This window comes from Vicia villosa, unplaced genomic scaffold (assembly GCF_029867415.1).
Source record: "Vicia villosa cultivar HV-30 ecotype Madison, WI unplaced genomic scaffold, Vvil1.0 ctg.000073F_1_1, whole genome shotgun sequence".
NCBI lineage: Eukaryota > Viridiplantae > Streptophyta > Magnoliopsida > Fabales > Fabaceae > Vicia > Vicia villosa.
The window spans coordinates 806,187-816,652 of record NW_026704997.1 but is presented as its reverse complement, the minus strand read 5'-3'; the positions used below and the strand labels follow the sequence as shown (position 1 = coordinate 816,652).

At 36.9% G+C, this 10,466-nt stretch overlaps 2 protein-coding genes across 2 annotated transcripts; both read right to left on the bottom strand.

The window, feature by feature from the left end:
* Positions 1-2,856: 2,856 nt before the first annotated feature.
* Positions 2,857-7,231, bottom strand: LOC131623529 (cyclase-associated protein 1-like). The gene is made up of 10 exons (XM_058894542.1): positions 6,786-7,231; positions 5,567-5,735; positions 5,426-5,490; positions 4,687-4,987; positions 4,465-4,615; positions 4,245-4,354; positions 4,098-4,153; positions 3,942-3,998; positions 3,579-3,722; positions 2,857-3,345 (listed from the first exon to the last, which is right to left on the bottom strand). Exons 1-10 carry the CDS (start codon positions 7,056-7,058, stop codon positions 3,259-3,261), a joined length of 1,413 nt encoding a protein of 470 aa, XP_058750525.1. The 5' UTR covers positions 7,059-7,231; the 3' UTR covers positions 2,857-3,258.
* Positions 7,232-8,192: 961 nt separating this feature from the next.
* LOC131623554 (uncharacterized) lies at positions 8,193-8,793 on the bottom strand. Its single transcript, XM_058894568.1, has 2 exons — positions 8,457-8,793; positions 8,193-8,362 (listed from the first exon to the last, which is right to left on the bottom strand). The coding sequence occupies exons 1-2, from the start codon at positions 8,791-8,793 to the stop codon at positions 8,193-8,195; spliced, it is 507 nt and encodes a 168-aa protein (XP_058750551.1).
* Between the last annotated feature and the right edge of the window lie 1,673 nt (positions 8,794-10,466).

Sequence of the window (10,466 nt, the reverse complement as noted above, 5' to 3'; positions counted from 1 at the left end):
AATGTACCATAAACAACATCAAAACATAAACATTACACAATAACGTAGTTTCCCTTTTGAAACTACCACCACCATAATAACAATTATTCATATTCACATACATTATTAAACTCCTAAACCATCACCTTGGCGTAGTGATTCGCGTTAGCTTTCTAACGCTTCAAACGACACGTTATTTTGACTTACAGAACTAAAGTTATAACATAAATCGTCAAAAAATAACACATAATTCAGGTTTCAAGATTTAAAAAAAATTATATAGCATCAATTGATTGACAGAGGATGTCAATCAATTGACATCAGTTCCACTAGCCACTGTCTCTAATTTTCCCAGAATTAATCGATTGCACTACCTGATCAATCAATTGACATTGTTAAAGCAATCCGATAGGCCAATTTTCCTATTTTCTGCAAAATCTGGTATGTACCAATGAAATGAAGAGTGACCTTTCGAGACTTCAAAGCTCGACCAACACCAATTACTGGAGTAACTCTCAGAAACACATGATCTCTCTCTTGGAGCTCAAATGATTTCCTTCGCTTATCATGGTAGCTCTTCTGGAAACTCTGTGAAGCTCTCATATTCTCTTAGATCACTTTGATCTTCTCTATCGTCTGTTGGAAAATCTCAACTCCAATTACAATACCCTCTCCCGACTCATACTTACATAAATGTGTCTTATACCTTCTACCATACAACGCTATAAACGGTGTCATTCTAATACTTGAATCGAAACTGTTGTTGTAGGTAAACTCGGTCAACAGTAAAAAGCTATCCCAAGATCCTCTTTATTCTATAACACAAGCTCTCAACAAGTCTTTTAAGGATTAAATAGTCCTTTCCGCCTAACCATCGGTCTGCGGATGGTAAGCAGAACTCAAACGCAACTTCGTATCCAAAGCTTTATGCAATCTCTCCCAAAATCTAGGCGTAAACCTCAGATCCTTGTCAGATACAATATCGAATGAAATCTCATGCGAACAGATAATATTCTCAATATACAGCTCTACTATTTTCTCCAACGGATAGTTAAGTCGAATTAGAATGAAATGAGCCGATTTTGTTAAGCTATCCATTATTACCAAAATAGTATCACAAATCTTCACTGTTCGCGGCAACCCAAACACAAATTAAATCGAAATGATGGCCCCCTTCAAGTTAGCAACCTAGTTTTTATGATTTTGTTTTGTTTCTTATACTTGTTAATTTGTAGGGACATGTTAGCAAGAGTTTTAATGCGAATTTAAATCATCTTTTTTTTATATAATTATTTGTGCTCCAATATTTATATAGAGTCATTGTATGTTACAAGTAAAAAGTGTTAAGTGTATTTGACTTAATAAAAAAGTTTGTTGGTCTCATGTATATCCGCTCCTTATCAACCCCTTGTTCGGGGTCTGTATCAAATAAATTATGTTTGTTGGTCTTATGTATATCCGCTCTTTGTCGACTCTTTGTTCAGGGTTTCCATTCCAGTTACTATGGTCGTTTGAATGATATGTGTTTAGTTATTTTTTGGGTTTGTTAAGTGTATTTGACTTAATAAATTAAGTTTGTTGTCTTATGTATATCCGCTCCTTGTCAATCCTTTATTCGGAGTTTGTATCAAATAAATTAAGTTTGTTAGTCTTATTTATATCCGCTCTCTGTCGACTCCTTGTTCGGTATTTCTATCCCAGTTACTATGGTCGTTTCAATGATATATGTTTAGCTATTTTTTGGGCACCTCCGAGGAGGAGTTTTGCCAAGGTTCAACTCCATGTCCCTTGGTTCAAGGACGATGTTTATAAAGGTCTCACCGTCTTCGCTATGTAAAAACTTGGTTCAAGAACGATATTTATGAAGGTCTTACCGCCTTCGCTCTGTAGTGTAAACCATATAGGTGTTAGCCATTTCCATCGTGCACCATATACATGTTCAAAGTTTTGTGTATATTTGTGCATCACCTACGGGTTCGAAGTTTGATGTTTTTAAATGTTTGTGTCGTCCGCGCTCAAGGGTTGCGGTATTTTTCCTATAAGATTATAATTTTTTAAAAATTTATTTCAATTTCAAGTACACTTATGAAAGTTAAAATTATAAGGTCCCAACAAAGTTGAGCATAGGGGTGGAAATAGGCTGGGCCGAGCTAGGCTTTGCCAAGCCTAAGCCTGTCAAAAAAACTGAAGTCTAAGTCTGGCCTATAGTCTATTGTATGCTTATTTTTTAGACCTGAGTCTGGCCTTTTCGAATGCTTGGTTAGTCTGTTAGCCTACATAAAAGCCTATTTGTTTTAGATATATGTAAATAAGCAATTAAAATAATGCTTAAATAGACTATCTAACTAGAAGAACTTATGAGAACAATGTTCATAATGTGTTTTCATCTTATTTTCACAAGTTCTTCAACATAACCAAGTTTCATTAATGTATTTTAATTCAAAGTACTAAACATAATATAATGATAATAAAAAAATATTCATATTTATTTAAATAGGCCGGCCTGATAGGCTTAAAAGATTTTTTTAAGGCCTGAGGCCTAGCCTAGGCCTTTTAACTAAATAGGCTTATAAAAAAAACCTAAGCTTTTTCTATTTAAAAATAATGTATGGTCTGACCTGAGCCTATATAGGCTAGTCTGTAGACCCCTGTTATGGGCCTCACCTATTTTGAACAATAGTCAAAGCCATTGTCAAAGTTAAACTACACTCTGTACTGCCTCCGTCTCAAATTAATTGATCAAGTTGATCAATTAAAAATATTGTCTCAAAGTAATTGTTCCAATTGATCAATTAAAAACAATTCATACATATTTTTAAACTGGAATGAAAAATATTTTAACTAAAATACTATTATCATATATTGGTAAAACTCAAATTTATCATAAATACAAACTAGAAGTTACTAATTTGAATTATACAAATAGCATTAATTAAGTACATTGTTCTGTCCTCAAATATGCAAACCTTGAGAATCAAACCAAGATATCGAACACAAATGTATGGGTCTTTCGAAACCTGATAGTTCAATTGCAAAATGCATTGCCATTGAACAAAAGAAAAAGCTCAAGCAGAAGCAAACTCTGACACACAACCAAAAAAACTGAATGGTTCCACAAGCCACAGAAAAATAACAAGCACAGACAGCCGAGCAAGAATATGTATGGTAAACTAGATGATTGTAAATGAATCAGAGAAACAAGGAATTGAAGCCACTCCTACAGCAATCCAAGGAAAGATGATGTAAAAATAATGAGAAACTCTCAATTGCCCTTCAACTTTAACCACCTGAGTGAGAAGCTGGAGTAGTTTCAAAACGGCCTTCCTTGAATACATGAATGTACTGTTGTGGCAAAGAATGCTCCACCTGAAACATAAGATGACGCTGAAACATAAGAAACTCTCACACATTTTACAATATTTAGTGGTTAAAGCATCAAATTTGCCTTCAAGAAAGTAGGGGGAAAGAGGCAAGGCTATATTGAAATTGAGAGCACCAATGTTTAGATGATGAGGAGCCAAACTTGGGACTAGTAGATTATAGGATACAAACAATAGTAAAACTAATGTTAAATATAGAAACGGAGCGTGAAAACATACCCAATCACCATCAGACTCGGCGCTAGGAACTAATACATTGATCTCACTTGACTTTGCTGTGGATATGGATGTTTCTAAAGAGTCTTTGCCCAGATATAACTGGCAGCCGGAGGTGTTGTCCACCGAAATTGTAGGAGCTGAACCCTGTTATTTGTGAAAGCAAGCATAAGTTTATGTAAATCATATTAGATGTATCAATCAAGTACACATATTTATTATTAAATCTTTGTATTTTTCACCTCACCGGTTATAAGATTAGCTGACAGTACCACTAGCAAAATATTGGGATAAATAATATAGATTGAATCGGACATGCCTAGGAATTGATGTGATTCGAAAAAGAAGAAGGAGGAGTCAAGGTACCTGGCATTGAACCTCAACCCCATTACTGTTCACAATCTCACAAGCTGCAACAACGTCCTACATTATAAAACCAAAAAATGAATTGCCATTTTCATCTACAAGAAATGATTTCATGATCTAATATTATAAAATCTCTAATTATAATGTCTTGCGAACCTGAAATACAACTCCCATCTTTTTGCAATTGTCAATAGTTATATTATTGACCTTGCCTGCAAAAATAGTTAAAAGTGATTTGGCCTTTTTTCATCAAGTGATAGGATAGCAAATTCAGAAAGAAGCGCATAATATAATTATGAATACCTTGAATCTGCAACACGGAGTTTTTACATCCATAAACATATACAGACTGTTTTGCATCACAATCTTCAATGATAAGACTTTTCTGCTCAATTTGATTCTCAACAACCCACCTACAGTATCAAACAATTAGTTAGGTAAAGGATATGTGGACTAGTGAAATTGGGACATTGAATTTAATATACATCATAGCAACTAAAGCATAACCACACTATAAACCTACTTGCGGCCCATTTGAAGTTCGAATTTCGGAGGTACTACTTTAGCAACTGCACGTGAACCAGCATGACTTTCTTTTACAGTACTGCCGCCAACAATTCCAGCTCTGTCTGTGCGATTCTTAGTCTTCATATCATCCGTAACCTTTCTCAGACCTATAAGGTAAAGTTTATAATTCATAAATGATGAATATTCAATCAAAATAGTAAGAGTAAGAATAATCTACCTGACGTGACATTTCCTGTACCAATCTCTTGAAAAACAGCCGACATTCCCACTTTTGGCTTAGAAGATGAAGCCTGAGATGATTCAGAACTAAAGAGAGACGCAGACGGAGGAGGAGGGGCAGAAGGTGCACTTGGAGGATTAGCTTTTGATGGAGCAATTACTTTTCCTGTTTGACTCCATACAGGGCCTAAAGGATGGAAGCTTTTCACATAATCCCTCAAACCAGGTACATACAACTCTTTCAAAGCTTTGACCCACTCAACATGATTTGGGTCTTTGTTTCTGTACTCAACAAGTACCTGAGTATCACAATAAAAGTAAGGAAAGATTAGTATCCTTTACTCTTAAAATAGCAGTGAGATAAGAAAGTGCAAGGAAAACTCTTGTATGCTAGTGCAAGATCATTATACAACACTCTGTATTTAAAATGTTAAAATATAAGCCAATTGCAAATCAAGTTTTCAAAATCAAAATTAATGAGTATAAGCATATAAATATTAAGGCTATTGATCATCCTTCATGTCTTTTCTCTGCCATTAAGGACTTGTAGCTCAGGAAGTGGATAGACATGCATTTTGAAGTAATTAGAAACTATTTTTGATTCAAGATACAACAACACTATTGTATTCATAAAATATTAAGAAATTCCATCACTTGCATGAAACTCTGTATTTTCATCCTATATGGAAGACTATCATGAAAGTTGCCCAAGACAAATCAACAAGCATCAAGAGTACCTTGTTGCTATAAAACTCAGCCATTTGCCAACTTTCTTCAACATGTGCAATGGGCATACTCATACCTTGAAAAAATACATAAGACTCATAAGATACCAAAAGTTAAAGATCCATCCTAGAAAAGAATCACCATGCACCTACCACAATCCTTCCCAGTATATGCAATCCATGCTACAGCTGAGAGACTGTCAACAGAAGCCTTCAAGTGATTAAAAAAATCAGATCTCCTTCCTTCTGTCAATGCAGCAGCTTTCACAATCACTTCATTCAATGGTTTCAAAAATTCAGCCAGCCCAGCAGGGTTAGGTTTCTGCACATAACTGATGATGTGAGAAGACATATACTCCAACGAACATAAAAACTTTAAGTATGAAAAATTAAATGTGCTTTCTTTTCTCCTAACTACATTCAATTTCTCTTGGCCATAAACAGCTAGCTATGTATTTCTTTTAGAGAAATCCTAGTACACTGTGCATTCTTGTTTTGAAAAGCATCGGATGCAATAATCATTTGGGATAAAATTCAAAGCCAGCTAATTATGTTTAGTTAATTTTCCTATGCTATAGAATTGATTCTCTCAGCTGATAAGGGTTTCTTGTTTTTCCATTATAGCAGCTCTTTCCCACTAGATTCATACAAATATCCCTAACATCAATTCAACCAAATGGGAACTCAATACTTTACCACGTACTCTTTTAACACCTCACAAACCCAATTTCAAAAATCTCATTTTCAACATTATATTTTCCCTTCATTTGTATTTTCCCCCACCCAGATGAGAACACAATACTCCCATTCAGAGAAACATAAATTTAACAGCAAAATTACACAATCAAGAAAGAGGAAAATGATAACCTTGATAAAAATGGCAAACCCATATCCTCAACTGCATCGAAACCTATGGTTCATTAGAACATTTTCCATTCTAACAACTAAAACTCCAAAACATTTTTTCTTTTATTCCTCTTTCATCAATTGATTCTCTATTAAACTTCCCAATTCATGCTACATTAAAAAACTCCACCTAACAATTAACAATGGACCTTCAACATTCTTCCTAAAAGCATGACAGGTAAAACATGCAGCAAATCCACATAATCCATAAACACAATTAGAGATATTTGAATCAAAATAATTCTGAGAAAAAAGTTCACGCCATCACATTCAGTTCTCTAGGTATTGGATTCAGTTCCAGCACCATTACCAAAGTATCAAGCACAAACATAATGTCAATAAAAAAAAAATAACACGGCAATGCAATATTATCACGATTTCTTCACAATGTGGCACGAGAAATTCAAATCCATCAATTCAACACCAACCTAATCAAATTTTCATCGAGGCACAGAAATCAACGAACCTGAGTTTGCTTGAGCTTAATCAAAAGCTCTTTCTGAACAGAGAAAGCTTCCTGTATCCTATTGGTGACCTCCAACACCTGTCCCCCAATAATCTCCGCAGCTCTGGAAACCCTACCGAGATATTGATCGATCAGATCGCCGAATGCAACAACGGATGGATCGAGTGCCGCATCGGAGGCGTCGACCGGCGAGGTAGCGGGATGGCCTCCGGTAGATATCGCCTCCAGGCGCAACACCGCCGATTCCAATCGCTGTATGAGCTTCTCATCCATGATGATCGGAAGCAGTTTTTTTCCGGTGAAGAGAAATGAAATGACACAGATCTGATGAAGCCGTTAATTCTTTATTGGTTTTTTGTTTTGAGAATTTTTTTAAAAATAGGAATAGGGAAAAGAATTTATTGTTATTATTAATAAATAAAATATGAGAAGGAAAACCACTTTATCTTACTTTGTGCGTTGGGGTTGGTTTTTTTTTTGCATTTGATAAAGTGTGTTAAAGGGAATTTCTGATAACCCACGTGTCATGTCATGCGCACACAGTAATGGATAGAGCAATTACGTAACTTGGGCTTTCCATAAACACAAATTTATTGCACATTCTTAAATGGATAATATTTTTTTTGAAAGGCCAATAAAATTTATTAAAAAACAAGGCATAAGCAATGCCCAGTTACACAGCAGTATGCAGAAACTCCAAGCTAAAAAACATGACAGTTACAAAACATATATCCCAAAACCAAGTAACATGTAACATACACCAGACCCTGTAATTGGAGAAACACCCTACTATTGTATACCATCCACACTCCCATACAGTGATGTAGAGGCTCCAGAAAAGAATTTTCTCTATTGACCGCCGGAGACGCAAACGGCAATAACGGACCTTAATAAAATACCACCTGCATCTCGACACGGTACTCTAGCCAAAGTCTACTCAGAATAGATATTCCACCACCTGCGGAAACATTGCACCAGGTCTCTCGACTGAAAACACAGGTTCAACGCCAATGCCGACACCTATACCGTCTTTCTAAACAGCTGAAAGCTCCTCACCATAAGAAAACATAGCCACAAGAGTGTCGCAACCTATGTATCTTGGGGATGAGAAACAAATCTCCAATTCCTCCTGATTTGGTTACGTGAGCTGACACAGCCGCCTGAAGAGAACTCGAGTCAGCTTTCAGCCGTGAATGAATCCATTTCTCGCACCTAAACAGCAACCGACGCCAAAAGTGAAGATCCCTAGCTAATGAACTAGGTGAAAGCTCCAGGCGACTGCTCAATATGTCGTTTTGTCACCAATAATCTCTTCGGAACTGCCATCTCCTACTGGTTGCACCATCCTATGCAAACTTTCGGATTCGAAATGAACTGATTTAGTGTGTAACAAAAGCCTCCGACCTTTTACTTTAGCCACTTCCAAGAGGTCTCCTGAATATCAAATATGTTGGGACTTCTACACCGCTCCGGGGTACCGAAAATCTTCTCGTTCCTCCTTTTCCAGATTGTCCAAAGACACGCGAACCAAATGACAGAAAATCTGTCTTTCAGCACTTTTCCGCCACTACTGATACCTGTAAAATGATCGAAATTCTGCAGAGTTATGAGAAACATATAAAAAACCGAGTCATCTCAGGACCTCGCTCCATGCACTCCAAGCTAGCGGACATTCGAAGAAAATGTGAGAAACACTTTCCTCTTCGCCGCAGCCAAATGGGCATGAATTTTGAGAGTCAACCAAGATGCCTCTCTTAACAAGATTATCTCTAGTGGGAATTCTGTTTTGCCACACTCTCCAAGCTAAAACCGAGACCTTCAAAGGGATTAGGTTACTCCACACCGCCGCCAATTCCTTATCCTCCCCTACAAGGGTGAACAGCCCCTCCATGATTAATGAATATGCATCTTTACTTGTGTAGACGTTCTTGTGCCATCTCCATGAATCCTTGATATTGGCCCTCAAAGAGACTCTTTGAATCTTTTCTAACAGTTCAACCACTCGCATTTAATCTACGCCTTCTAAGTTGCTTTCCCAATTACAGTTCAAAACTAAATTCCCGTCCTCATTTCTAAGCGCCTCCCTCACCGTAGATTTCTTATCGCTAGCCCGCTTATGCAGCTCCGGGTATGTACTTTTAAGGATTTTTCCTTCCAACCACGGTTCATCCCAAAAAAGTGATTCTGATCCATCCCCTACTTCTCTGACTAAATTAGAATCAAACCAATTTTGCCTAAATCTTCCTTCCTCCTTGTCTAAGGAATGTAAGTCTCTCCACCGCAGAGAACTAAATTTATCAACCTTGCCTCCTCCGCATCCGATCTCCCCGTACTTACATTCCAGAATTTTTACCCACAACATCTTCTTTTCAGTAAGAAGCCTCCATTTCCACTTACCTAACAAAGATTGGTTAAAAGCCTCTAAGTTTTTTATTCCTAAACCTCCTTTTTTTCTTATCTCTGTAAATTTTGTCCCATTGCACCCAATTCACCTTTTTTCTGTCCACTCCCCAACCCCACAAGAATTTCTTAAACATTGATTCCAAAATAGAGATAATACATATCGGGGCCTTAAAAAAGGAGAGATAATATACTGGTAGAGAAAGCAGAACTGACTTAAGAAGGACTATACGACCACCAATCGACAGCTGATTATTGTTCCAAGATGTTAATTTGTTTCTAACTGTGTCGATCACCGGTTTCCATGTGCCTTTCCTACGGTGATTACATCCGACAGCAAGCCCTAAGTATTTAAACGGAGTAAGTCCCACCTTGCAATTAAGAACCGATGTCGCCTCCTCCAACCAATCTAGAGAGACATTGATACCAATTAGTGAACTCTTGTGGAAGTTTACCTTTAATCCCGACACTAGTTCGAATAGTTGCAAGGTCGATTTGATTGCCAAAACGTTCTTCCAACTCTTTCTGCCCATCACTATAGTGTCGTCAGCGTATTGAATATGAGAAACTTTCACTTCACCATTCCCGAACTCATAACTATCAAAGAGATTTCTTTGTACACTATTGACCATCATTAGATTGAAGCCTTCTGCTGCCAGCAGGAAAAGAAAAGGAGACAAGGGATCACCTTGTCTTAATCCTCTCCCTGCCGAAAATTCTTCTGTGGGACTCCCATTTACCAATACCGAAATTTTTGATGTTCTCAAACATTCTAAGATCCAATTTCTCCATTTTTCGCTGAACCCCATTTTCTCCATCATGTAATCCAAGAATTTCCAATCCACTGTATCAAATGCCTTTTCAAAGTCCGCTTTAAACAATAAAGCTTCCCGTCTTCGCCTTTTGGCATCATCTACTAATTCGTTTGCTATAAGTATACAGTCTCCAATTTGCCGCCCCTCCAAAAAAGCAAATTGTGCTTCTGATATCACCTTATGAATCACTTTCTTCAACCTGTTTGTGAGGAGTTTGGAAAGCACTTTATACATGCTTCCAATAAGCGATATAGGCCTGAACTGTTTCAAATTTACCGGGTTCTCTACTTTTGGGATTAATGCTATGAAGGAATTGTTTATTCCCTTAACTAGTCTGCCATTCTGGTGGAATTCTGTGATGAATTTGCAGAAATCTCCTTTGAGCACTTCCCAAAAATCCTTAATAAACCTCATATTTATCCTTAAATGGATAATATTAATATTAATATGTTGTACTCTCATACAA